The following is a 12,889-nucleotide window of genomic DNA, read 5'->3' on the forward strand; positions in this document are numbered from 1 at the left end:
CTCTATTTGTCCAAAAATGGCAGCGAGCCATTCTTACCCTGGGGAATAGGCTGAGGTCGAGGGTAGTCCTGGGTCTTGGCCACATCCACAGCAGGAGATGAGGCAGAGGGACACATGTCACTAAGGGCCTCTGGGGTCTCACTCTTGTTGACAGTGTTGTTATTTACCCCAATCCCGTTAGTCTCTGCATGCTGGGAGGCCCGATCCAGCATGGGGGGTATAGAAGTGCCAGAGAAGGGCAGGCTGGGACTCATTGCAGCACTGGACACGTCACTCAGTGTCAGTCTGCTTTGATCACTGCCAGATTTTTCTTGCTGAGAGGAAGAACACGCACACACACACAGTTTTACTCCACTAACCACATGTATAATTTATAATATTTGGGACTGGGTCTGCAGCATGAGGAAATTGTCATGTAATACAGAATAATACTTGCAACATTTGTCAATGTTCTATGAAAAACAAACCCTGGTGACTGATATGATGATCACATTACTGTTATCCACCAACCTGAAGGACGGGCGAATGTCTGTTATTGATTTGAGCAGCAGTGTTGTAGCTGGCTGTAGCAGGGGTATTAGGGGACAGCGAGGAGGGGGATTTGGTGCTTGTGGTCTGTGGAGAAGAGGAGGAAGCACTCGGGCTGGAGCCTGAAGTGACTGAGCAGTCGTCACAAGGAGAGCGAGGCAAGAGTGTAAACCACTGGCTGCTTTTATCCATCGCTATCTTGGAAAGCTGAAGGAAGCTATCTTGATCGTGCTGAAGGACATGCTGAGGACTACAGGTTATCCATGGGCTGCTTTGGAGCTGTGGGGCACAAAGCGGTGATGGCACTGTATCCATCTTATCTCCAAGTCTCTGATGAGCGTTTGCAGGCAGGGGGCTGTAGGATATTCCTGTATGAGAGCTGGGAATTGAGGGATAAGATGCAGTGGTGGGGGTTTTAGCCGAGTGACAGTTCTGACTGTTATCAGAATTGAGGTTTGAATCTTGAGCCAGTTTGGCTACTTCAAGTAGTTTGCTGAGCTTAGATAGAGAGCCAGGGTTCTGGAGGAAAAGATTGCGACTGTCTTTGTCCTGTTGGCTCTCCTCAGCGGCTGTGTCTCTGTCTGTGCTCAGTGCCAGGCTGGACACCGCTGGCATCGTAATCTCTTCCAGCTGCTCCTCTTTTACTCTGATCACCTGCACGGTCTCCTGTCTTTCCTTCTCCTTCTCCAACGCTTCATAACCTGAGAAACATTAAGAGATGAGCTCAGACAAAAATGTATAAAGATATAAAGATAAGATGTCAGGCACCTTCGCAACTCTCCTTGCCTTCAACAAAGATGCCGCCACACGGTGGGAGGAGCCAGTAACTCCTCTTGTAGCGGTCCTGTCCAATTATCATGGAGCGCAACGAGTGGGATGACTCAAACAGCTTCTGCCTGATGTGACTTTGTTGCTAAAGAGACAGAAAGTAGAGGTTTACCTATGATCAATTAAACAAAATGAATTGTCAAGCTTATTCAGAGGAAATGATGTCAGTTAAATTCACCTTGTATGTTTTCTCAATCTGTTCCTCCAGCTCGTCTATGTTGGCTGAGTGAACACTGTCATCCTGGATGAAAACATTAGTTTGAGTTCAGTGGACCAGCCGACATTTATTACAACACTGGTTTACTCTTACTGTACAGACCTCCTCTTCACACATCTCTGATTTCTTCCCTTTCTTTCCCCCTGAATCTTCTTCCTCCTCATCCTCATCGTCTCCCTGGTCCTCAGTGTCATCATCCTCGTCCTCTTCTTCCTCACTATCCCCTTCTTTCTGCTTGCATTTGTTTTTGGCACTGGGGATGACAAAGGTGAGGTTGTCCTCTCCTCCAGCATTGCTGTCTCTCTTCCCTGTCTTCTTGGTGTGGATGCTCCTTAGCCTTTGAAGGAAAATTGGACAGAAGACATATGAAACTCTGCCTTTGTGCAGAGTGCACACAATCTATTTGTAAATGGTTATAGAAATGTTACACTCACTTGCGCAGCTCTCCATCAACAACCCATTTATCCTTCCTCAGGTTGGACATGTGATCTATGTTTTTGTCAATCTCACTGAAATAGAAATATATGTTTAAAAAGTGTCCATGTATAGGAATCCAATCCAATCCACTTTATTTATATAGCATAAATGTATAAAAAGAGGTAAATAATACATTATTGCACCTCAATGTAGCCAGCATCAGATGCCTTTCAAAGTAATACTGGCACTAATAAAAGATTAATGAAAAGCGGTTTGATGCAACCTTTTGAAACCATCCATCAGACCACGATCTTGTCATATTCCTTTTGATACATCTGTTTTTTCATCGGAAATTTAAGCCATCATGAATAAAACAAGGCAATATCTTCCACTCTCAAAGGCAACAGTGTTAAATAAAGCACGATGAGGCTGATAAGAATTGTTTCTACAGTGCACTCAAATCAATTTTACAAACCAACAATGGTTTATTTAGTGACAAATGTGTCAAACCTGACAAAGACCAACTTATTTTAGTGTTAGCTTAGTTTTGGTTGTGAACAGCCCACAAACACTGCTTTGAAAGAACGGCAGCTTGTCAGATAGTGTATTACAAAAGACAAAACAAGAGAAAGGAGGCAGGTCTCTCACCTGATCACAGCTTTACTACAGCAGAGCTCATTCACCAGGAATACGAGCATGGACACCTTCTGACACGGAGTGTGGGCCTGAAAAGCCTTCGTTCTGAGGCTGGCAGCCAGAGCAGCGAGTTCTGTCTGCTCACAATGAGCTTCCACGTAGATTCGCAGGATCTCAGACACGTTGCCTCGGTTGATTTTCACATTACTCAAGAGTTCCCCCAGGCAAGTTTTGTTCTAAGAGAAACAACGTCAATGAAAGTGGAGTTTAGTCAATGTAAACAAATGTGTTTTTATTATCTTATCTCCTTGGATCAATCATCTCTTGACAACATTCACTGTACAACCACTGGGACACATCTAGCATGTAGGGATTATTATGAAATGATGATAGTCTGGCAATCTAAAGTGATTTATTAACATCTCCTTGAGGATACAACAGTTTAAGATGCCCTTGTATCATCATCAAAAATCATGTAAAGACATGATTACACCCTATAGCTAAATTGTTGCTATTTGTGGCTTAAACCTGAGATGCATACTAAAAACTGTGAACAGCCAAGGACAGAATGTATAAATGCACTATAAGCTACGCTGTTATAATGTTATACAGTATTACCAATAAATGTTTTATTTAATATCTTTAGTACAACAAACCCTATTTTACTATGACTTAATTGTATTTAGATTAAATTAGATGTGAAAGCAGGATAAAGGTAGAAAATAGTAATGGAATAAGTCATAAAATAAGACAAATGTGAATAAGACCAATAGGGATATAAATTAGAAATGTACAAGAAAGTATTAAAAGTATTATAAAGCATACTTACATACATATAATGTATGTATGTAAATACAATGTACGTATGTAATCCATTTTACTGCAGAAAGGGCTGAAGGTAGTGAAAGAAACACACTGGTGCATTTTGTCTCTTAATGCAATCCTTTTTGACATCAAATGTCAAACTTTTTTAGCCTTTCCCTCCAAGAGTAGCCATGGTTTAAGGGACACCAGTTGCACTAGTTTCTACAATAAATGTGGCATAGTGCAACAGATATGCATGTGTGTGCATATGTGTACAGGATTTACAGGATATGCAGCATTCGCAATTCAACCAATGTCCAAATGCTATACCGGAGACTCACCTTATGACCTGCAGGTATACCAGGATCACACACAGCCACAGAGAGCATGCTCACAAGCAGGTCCTGCACCTTGCCCAAACCCCCTCTGATGTTGAGCAACCCTTCCTGAAGGTCGTTTAATTTGAGGTTGTATAAATTCACTTCTAATCCCAAGACCTTTCCAAAGCTGTGCAGAAACTGCAGCACCATCAGGCAGTCAGAGAAGGTGTTTCCTGGCAGGACCAGACCAGGGACACGCGACAATTCTGGAAGTAGCTGGACAAAAACATACAAATCAAAAAGTATTTTTTGATTGTAATCTGGTTTCCGGTTTAATTTTCACATCCTTACAGGTGAATAAATATTAGGAATAGAAACCCAAAGACTGATAATATAAATAATCAGTACAACTTGTTATGATTCTAAAAACCACTTGGTGGCAGCATTTTGACCTTTACCTGTTTTCTTTTTAATCAACCATAGATGCTTTCAGTCATATTATTATTAAGCATGTGTTTTAATATTTCTGACAGTAAAACAATGAAACCCCACATTTGTTAAGAGCGAATCTAATCTTTGTGGCTACAGCTCCTGCAGTGATAATACTGATTTGATTTCCATTTTGAACAAATCCCTGACCTGGTGTTAAATCTCTTCACATGCATCTATTCCAGAGATGGTAACTATCCATGGCAACGTGAGTACTTTCATGTTCATCTGCTGCCCCACAGTGTGTGAATACCTTGTGATCTGCTAAACACATGTCTTCATTTGGCTTCTTCAGCTCCTTTGCTTTTTCCACTTCCAGTCTTTTGAGCTCTAGTTTCCTCTCTTTGTTTAACCGTCTCTCATCGTCCTTCTCTTTCTTCAGACGCTCCTTCTCCTATAGCCAACAGAAAGAGAGTATAATTCTCAACATAGCTTGGGATGGTTGGTTAAGTTATGGTATATTAACTTCACACAGGGTGCTGCTAAATTGCTAAAAGAGGTAAAGTACATTTAACAAATATTTTAAAACATAAATGTTTTTATGCCTCATCACTTCATATTGTAATGTCTCATAAAATGACTGAGCGGGAGGTAGAAAACTAATCATAATACAACAATGAAGCAAAAGTCAAGAGGAGGGAATGACCAGAGATAATGAAATGAGAATGTGAGTCAGCAGTTATTCACCTCTGCCTTCTTTCTGGTGTCCACAGCCTTCATGAGCATCATGTGTTGCCGGCGTCTTTCCCTCTCCTGGCAGAGTAATGGCACATTATTTCCTATTCCATTTACAGTTTCTATTATTTTACGAAGAGACGGGTCACGGAGGCAATACAATATGTACTTGACATGCACATTAGAAGCGGCAGGACATTGACACAATTGTCTCACAATCTAAATGTTGCATTCGTTGCTGTAGTGCAATGACACATAATACATAAACAAAATGGTGCATTACGATGAGGCACGATACAGCAAATGAGGGACATGATGGACAGAGAAGGCATAAGATTAAAGTTAAAACAGCCATTATTAATGTGAGTAGGTCAACAAGCAGCAGACTCAAAGCTGGATCAGAAATGTGAGTAGTGAGTCATAAGCAGCAAAGAATATTTCAATTAATAAATTGATGTGCACTTAACTGGTTTTATAATCATTAGAATGACAATAAAATGTAGATGCATTGATCTATCTATGATTGAAACTTAACATGAAAACTACACTATATAAGTCTATAACATTTGGCTTAATTATACTTGCCATAAACAAACTTGTCTGCCATGCTAGCTGCCATTACAGTCTCCAAAATGAAAAATATGTTGCTCCATTAACTCAGTGGTGTAAATCACTGGCAAGATTAGACAGTATATTGATTTTGTTCCAGATGGTAAACTAAATAAAGTTGTCTGAAATGCTTTAGTGGGAAAAAAAGCACCAAAAGCTTTTAAATCAAAACAGAAAGCTTTGAGTCAATATTTTCATCCTCATATAATTTCTGTGGAGTCAAGACATTTTCTTTTTTTCATATTGAAGAGATAAAGGACGTGTTTCCTCTGAGAGACAAAATGGAGCTCGACATTAACATTGCACTGTTCTGGAAAAGCCATGCAGAGAGGGAACGAATGACTGCAACCACTGCTAACAAACACTGAACACACAGCTGTGATTGCAAACATTTATCACAACACATTCACAACATGTTGCTAGACTTTATAGAGACAAACATACCCATACCATATCTAGTCTAAGCCTCTCCAACTCCTGGTAGAAACAGTTTGGCAAAGTATTAAGGAATAAATGGAAACATCACAGGAGAAAATCAATGCAAGGTAAAATAAACTATGAGAAAAAAACAAAACCAAAAAACTATAATAAAAATATAATTTGGATATATTGTTGATTTAAGTTATGTGGTCATGATGAAAATATCTACCTGGTGCTTCAGTATGACAGCTTGCAGTCTTTGCATCTCCCTTTCCTTTAGGAAAAATACAAATTCATTTAGAAATTCACACAAATTCACATACTTTTAAAACACACAGAGATATGATCATACTCGTTGAGTGCCTGCAAATATTGCAGCTGGTTGAGCTAATCAAAATTAAAATGCCCTCATTATAGAGATATGTAGACTACAAGGAAGAAATCCCACCTCTTTCAATTACAATGACAAAGCCAGGTAAATAATCCAAAACAACAAGGACAAAGATTTACTCTTACTTACCTTATTTCGTTTCTCAGCCTCCAGTATTCTCGCGTTGGCTGCTTCTTCCTTTTTTCTTCTTTTAGCCTGTGAATGCACAGAGGTATTACACTCACAAAACAGACAAAACAAACAGTTAAGTACACCACAGCAAAGCCATTGATTGACAATTTATTTGTGTTTTTAATGTTGTCAATCTAAGATATTCAACACAAAGCTAAGAAAGAGTCATGTGTCATGTAACATGTTTTAATTTCTGAACTAAGAGATGATTATTCCCTCCCATGAAAGACGAAATGGTAGCGGCAATGAGGTTAATATGAAACACCAGCAGTCGGTGAGAATAAATTAAACAAAATTTCAATCAGTAATTATAGCCCCAATGAAATCCTGTTAAGAGCCGCTTGCCAAGCGTGTCAACTGAAATTTGATTTATAAAAGCTAAAATACTTCAGAGCTTCTATTAGTGAGGGGAGGCTAAATGGGTATTTCACCTAGCCATGGTAAACTGTGAGCTACCTCTTACTTAATGAAACACTGTATTTTGTATTAAGCGCCATCATGGTCTGAGGAGATTTTCATATTCAATGGCACTTTTGCAAAAAACCAATTAAGAATTAGTACTATGCACTCACTGGGTGTGACCAGAAGTGGTGCGACATAATTTAGGAATGGCCTTTGGTTGGCTGTTTTAAAAAATCCCATCAACAGCAGAAAGGAAGTGTTTTAGAATGTTTCTGCAATAACTTTAAGGACGAACCTCGAGAATTTGCTGTGCACGGAGTTCTTTCTCCATACGAATTTGCTGAATGCGCTTGATCTTCTCCTGGTAAAAGGATGAGGGCAAGATCAAATGAATTAACTGTGAAGTCATGCATGTCATCGAGCAGTGGAGGGGAGCAGGGTGGGGGGGGGGGGTGAAAAAGTACAGCGGGTCTATGCAGATGAGGAAGGTACAGCAATTTAAAGGATAGCAACTTCCTTGTACAATTTTGAAGCAATTCAACTGTGCTTAAAACATTTTCAGCACAAAGCAAACTGCATATGCGACAAAAGAGAGCAGCTGAAGGAAATACTGAAAGGTAAACAATGGAAGCTCCTTACTTGCTGCTTAAGAATCTTTATTTGCTCTCTCTTTTTCCGCCTTTCTTCAGCAGCCAATATTGCTGGAAAAAACAAACAGGTGAGATTTGCACAAAGAGTGTGATCTAGTGTTAAAAAAATAATAATATATCAGGCGACAAGACCACACAGCTGTTTACCTTGCTGCTTCCTCGCCTCTTTGGCTGCTTGTACCATGGCCTGCTTCTCTAACTTTCTCCTCAGTTTGATGTGAGCTGCCTGTCGAGCTATTTCTACAAAATTATGACATTAAAAAAAGGAATTAAAAAGGAAAATTGAGCCACAGACAACCCATACACTCTCTCAATCTCTCTCTTTCCATGGTGATAGTGTAAAGATGGTCCCAACATTTCTAAACTGACCTTGAGCTTCCAGTTTACGCAGCAACTTTGCATTAGTGACATCTTGGAAGTTATTTTCAGCAATAGTCAGAGGATGAAACTTCAGTTGTTGACTCCCAGTGCCGTCACCTGGTGGCTGGTGCTCAGACTTTAAGCGGCGGCTGCGTCTGCCATCCATTGCTATGATAGTGGGAGTAATCTCCTCCTCAGCCAGCAAAACCCACTGTAAACCCTGGGTAAATTGACACAGAGGAAAGACAAATTTCAGCAAAAGAAAAGGAAAAGACGGTTGCAATAATAAACATGGTCCTATTTAGTGATTATTAACTGTTTATTATCTTGCCACAACTTCTTATGCCACGCTTATATACTCATTTTAAAAAAATATGTAATTTAAGACATAGAATATTGATAAACCTGGCCTGTTACACTGGTTTCTTTTCTCCTAAAATGAAGGTTTTCAAAACACACAGATACAGAAATGTTATCGGTGCCTTTTACACATCATTGTGTTATTGGTATGAATCACATTGTGACATTAACCTTTATAAATATGGATTTCCATCCAGAGTTTCACAAATTTAGAGTAATTCGGTGAGAAAATAAAATATAAACAAAAGATGATGCAAACACTGTGATTAAATGGCATGTAGGAACAGGTCATGAAACATAAACAACAATAGAAAGTAGAAGCATTTACCTCTGCTCCCTCTCTGGCTCCATAGAATTCACCAACTTTAATTTTGGTACTAAAGCTGAAGTTGTCCCGGGAGATTTCAATTATTCCATTTCGTAGTAAGTACTGCAGACAAAAGAATAATAAAAACTAATTAAACCATGAAGTATAGAATAGTCCTTCATTTGGGGCTTTAAATCTACATGTAGTTTCCATGAAATTAAGTAACAAAATCACTGATTCACCTTCATGATATCAGGATACTGTCGCATCTTCTTTCCACAGGGTGCAAAATAAGCAACCTCCCCTTGAAGCCGACCTGCCACAGTCCTGATCCGGGTCTCCCTCCTCCAGCTTACGAGAAAGAAAGTTGCAAAAGCACCGCATTAAAATTCTAAACAAAACCATACTGATGTTGTTATAGCTGCATTCCGTCAAAATTAAGTCAAAAGCTATAAAACAAATAGTTCCTTGCAGCAAAATTCAAACAAGACTGCAAGAAAATAAAGTTCTTTAATTCAACCCAACAGGAAAATTAGAGCTCAGATGATGTAACTGGTGACTGTGCAGCTGTGTAGTCTGTGACTCTTTCAGTAATCAGACTCTAAAGTGGCCATGGGCCAAGTGGGGCAACCCACTCAGTCAACATGAACTCCATTGGAGAGCAGCCACGGCTTAGAGAAAGATATGTAGTGGCCTCTGTTTCCTGTGACCCCTGCCAATGAAAAACATCCAGAGAAGATGAAAGGTCGCTCTGATCTAAGGCTGCCAAATTTGTGGCCAGGAAGCGTTTAATGTTGCATTTTTGTGTTGAAGCTGGATGTAATTAACCTCTTGTGTCAAAGTGCTGGTCCTTGTTTAATTTCCACCATTTATTTAAGCCATATAAGGGAAGTTCAAGGATGGTTTTCATGGTGCACTCAAATGTTTCCCTATGGAACCCGAGTCATGCTTTTTTGTTTACATATAAAGTATATATGCTACTTGGTATTATTATATTTTTGTGCTGCATGTAAAAGAAACAACAAAAAAGGATTAGTGCGGCTGTCAGACAAAGAAGTTGGTCATACCAATTGCATAAATGCAAACAGCAAAATATGACAGCAAGGACATCCAAGACCATCCATCCAATGTGTTTTTCTTTTAATATGAAGTGCACGCACACATAATAACTTACCCAAACTCAAGAGGCAGTCGTAGGACGCTCTCATCCGTCACTGTCCTCCTCTTTCCTGTTCCTAACAGCAGCAGAAATCATGTAACACCATCAACATGAGAAAATACAAAGATGGCACAGTCTGAGTGAACTTCAACCTCAACCCTGTTATTGTTTATGGATGCATTTTTCAAAAAATGTGTTACCTGGGTGCAGTGCAGCAAGTGTGAAGGATGGGGAGAGGGTGCTGAGGTTACTCAAAGCTCCTAAGCGGGTCATCCCAGTGGGAGTGAGAGGACCACAAGGCGAATTTGGAGGCTTGACAACCTGCAGGTTGAGTGGGGAGCTGCTGGCTGAGATGGCTGAGAGGGCTGAGAGGACTGAGGAGGACTTGCGTGCTTGCATCTCACCATGCTCTTTTATGTCATCCTCAGAGCTATCAGAGTCACTATCCAGATTGCTTTCTGACTCTACAGGACATTCCAGCATGACCGAGAAAAAAAAGGGAAACAAAGAACTCTAATTAGCATTCTTCTGATGTCTAAACCATATAGAGCACTGCTAATTATTGAAAAAAGCTTCATCTCTCAGCTTTCAACTGCAGAAACATGTAAACAGAGGTATTTCTTCGTTAATGTGAGGTCTGTTAAATGTAACCTGATAGACTGGTGCCAGAATCTTCCTCCTCAATATCATCTTCCTCATCTTCATCAAAATCATCTCCTAAAGAGTCCGACTCGCTACTGTGGACATCAGACTCACTCCCTTTGCCCAGGTCTACAGGCGAACAGGAGGAGTGGGTTTTCGAGACACTACCTCCAGCACTCAGGGACGTGGGGTTCTTTCTCTTCCTTGATCCATGAGCGGGTTGTGATGAGGAAGTAGATTTAGGCAGGGAAGCAGTGCTGCCGGATGGTTCCTTGGTGGTAGTGCTCAGGTTGATGGGCATCGGGTAAGAGGTGCTGGTAGCTGCCAGAAGTGGCTTAGTGTTAAAGGTGCAGCTCTGGATGCGGGGCTTAGTGATGAGAGCCAAAGGAGCATCCTGTATTTCAGGATGGGTCTCTCCATTAGCATGATGGCCCAGGAACAGATTGGTCGCACTGTAATGTAAGAGACACACTAAGGGACTGCTCAACATATCTAACAAATATTTAACTGGTGTGAGAAATGGTGTAAAGGATGAAAAATGTGGTGTGTGATTCTCGTACCAGTTCTGGCTTGAATGTTGCCGAGAGAAAACCTGCTTTAAAGAGTCCTTGGAATGGCCAGGCTAAATAAAAATGAAAATGAAAGGGAAACAAAGGGAAAAAAGAAAGTAATTACACAAACTGTCACTCACATTACATTACTGTGGGCTGCACAAGAAAAAAAAAGTAAGGTGTAATAAGAGACAATGAAGAGCAGACTCGAACCCGTCAACAACAATGCAGAAAAAAAAAGGCTGCTGTGGAAAAATATTTTCAAATTGTTTGGCCTGGTACCATCCTGCAAATTCAGCTGTCATCTTGTATTTGTTGCTATTGTCACACACTGGCAACCAAAGGCTTGTAATAAATGTACCACCATCATATGAATTAAAATGCTCTTGTTACAGATTGCCACATTTACCCTCCTCCTCAAAAACAGTGACAATAACAGAGTCTTGTAAAAGAGGCCATTCTCTCTCTTGATAACAAACATCCTAAAGCATAACAGAGCTAATTGCTTGTCAGTTTTCCCAATAGAGCTAAACACATTTTCACTTTCAGACGTGTACTAATGCAGTGGTCGCCCTCTTGGGAGGTAAAATAAAAGCCCCAATAAAAGCATGTATGCATCTATTTTTTGTAGTTAAGGAAACTGATAAATGACAGTAAGAGCGATGACAATACATCCACAAGCTAATTTATCGCAAAGGGGATAGAAACACTCCAGTGCTTCATTACAGGAATTCATTTTCTGTATCTCAGGTAGAACTTAGAAAACAGGGAAAAATGGCTACAGTAAAGCAATATGCATAAAAACTACAACTCACCTGTCTTAATTTAAAACTGTCGAAGTGAAATGAGTTTTCATCTGAAAGGCTTCCACTGCTTTCTTTCAGGCTATCAACAGGCCATGTGTGATTAGAAGACAACACCAACGAGCTTTGTGTATGTGCAGGCTTTTGTGAGGCTGACAGAGCTGCTGGTTTGGGAGTAGAAGACGGGGGGAGGAATTTGGGTGATGGCGAGGATTTGGGAGAGAGGGGTTTCATCGGGGAATACAGAGCAAGAGGTTGGGGAGAAGAAGAAGAAGAAGAAGAAGAAGAGACAGAGCTAGGCTTTGGAGAGGACATTTGAGAGAAGTGCTTTGGTGAAGCAGTTGGAGGTAAGTGTTTGGGTGAGTTGGAGAAAGACTTGGGGTTGGGTGAAGAGCTGGAGGCCAGAGGAGAGACATCCCTCAGGGACAGTGCAAAGGGACTGTTGCTGGTGGCCGTGCCTGTGGCCTGGATGACACTGATATGTTGCTGGTTCTCCTCTTCTGCAGCCCTACAGCTTTGGAGAAACGGTGATGCAGACAGAGGCTGATCATCCGGATGAGAAGACTGGAGGCGGTACGAGGGAGTCAAACTGTCTTGAGTTGGATTCTCATCAGCAATGCAAAGTCTCTTCTTTTTACTATCAGACGTGTTCTGTGTCAGCCACTGAGTAGGAGGATGAGGAAAACAGGGAGAGGACAGCATGTCAGCCCCTGCTGAGACAGCCTCACAGTGGCAGCTCTGTCAGCTAACACATACATACAGTTTGCCACCGCTTTACACAATGACACTCAAATGTTTTTTCAACATTTTACTGACAAACTAATCTCCAACAAATTTCTGACCTCTAAATCGTATAATATCAAATGATTCTACAGTCTTTTTGCCTTACCTTGGCTTTCCGTTTAAGACAACCCTCTGTTGTGGAATCAGAGTCCTCGCTGTCATTGCTCTGATCGTCCTCTCCTTCGTCATTGTCCTCTTCCTCCATATCATCAGCATCACTGCTGCTCTCTTCGTCATCACTTGAGCTATCTGACAAGGATCCTGACTGACTGCCGCTCATGCTTGAGGTCTCTAGTGGTCTTTTGCTGGGATTCTAAATAATAATAAAATAATAATGACATATGTCTCAAAAACACATCAGTGAAGT

General features: G+C 40.7%; 1 protein-coding gene across 2 annotated transcripts in view; it reads right to left on the reverse strand.

Moving 5' to 3' along the window:
• Positions 1 to 12,889, reverse strand: part of baz2bb (bromodomain adjacent to zinc finger domain, 2Bb) — a 35,486-nt gene that overhangs the window by 5,257 nt on the left and 17,340 nt on the right. The window contains exons 6-29 of one of the 2 annotated variants that reach the window (XM_083908963.1): positions 12,629 to 12,835; positions 10,946 to 11,007; positions 10,395 to 10,837; positions 9,944 to 10,207; positions 9,759 to 9,819; positions 8,827 to 8,935; positions 8,606 to 8,707; positions 7,927 to 8,137; positions 7,705 to 7,797; positions 7,547 to 7,608; positions 7,203 to 7,268; positions 6,464 to 6,529; positions 6,173 to 6,217; positions 5,974 to 6,000; positions 4,927 to 4,992; positions 4,493 to 4,633; positions 3,772 to 4,026; positions 2,639 to 2,862; positions 2,008 to 2,082; positions 1,676 to 1,910; positions 1,535 to 1,597; positions 1,315 to 1,441; positions 511 to 1,229; positions 38 to 314 (exon numbers count right to left, since the gene is read on the reverse strand). In XM_083908963.1, the coding sequence (XP_083765089.1) occupies positions 38 to 314; positions 511 to 1,229; positions 1,315 to 1,441; positions 1,535 to 1,597; positions 1,676 to 1,910; positions 2,008 to 2,082; positions 2,639 to 2,862; positions 3,772 to 4,026; positions 4,493 to 4,633; positions 4,927 to 4,992; positions 5,974 to 6,000; positions 6,173 to 6,217; positions 6,464 to 6,529; positions 7,203 to 7,268; positions 7,547 to 7,608; positions 7,705 to 7,797; positions 7,927 to 8,137; positions 8,606 to 8,707; positions 8,827 to 8,935; positions 9,759 to 9,819; positions 9,944 to 10,207; positions 10,395 to 10,837; positions 10,946 to 11,007; positions 12,629 to 12,835 (4,000 nt within the window). Of the gene's footprint in view, positions 1 to 37; positions 315 to 510; positions 1,230 to 1,314; positions 1,442 to 1,534; positions 1,598 to 1,675; positions 1,911 to 2,007; positions 2,083 to 2,638; positions 2,863 to 3,771; positions 4,027 to 4,492; positions 4,634 to 4,926; positions 4,993 to 5,967; positions 6,001 to 6,172; positions 6,218 to 6,463; positions 6,530 to 7,202; positions 7,269 to 7,546; positions 7,609 to 7,704; positions 7,798 to 7,926; positions 8,138 to 8,605; positions 8,708 to 8,826; positions 8,936 to 9,758; positions 9,820 to 9,943; positions 10,208 to 10,394; positions 10,838 to 10,945; positions 11,008 to 12,628; positions 12,836 to 12,889 lie in introns of both variants that reach the window. The other variant, XM_083908962.1, reaches the window with a different exon arrangement.

Source organism: Microchirus variegatus (genome assembly GCF_963457635.1).
Source record: "Microchirus variegatus genome assembly, chromosome: 22".
In the NCBI taxonomy this organism is placed as follows: domain Eukaryota; kingdom Metazoa; phylum Chordata; class Actinopteri; order Pleuronectiformes; family Soleidae; genus Microchirus; species Microchirus variegatus.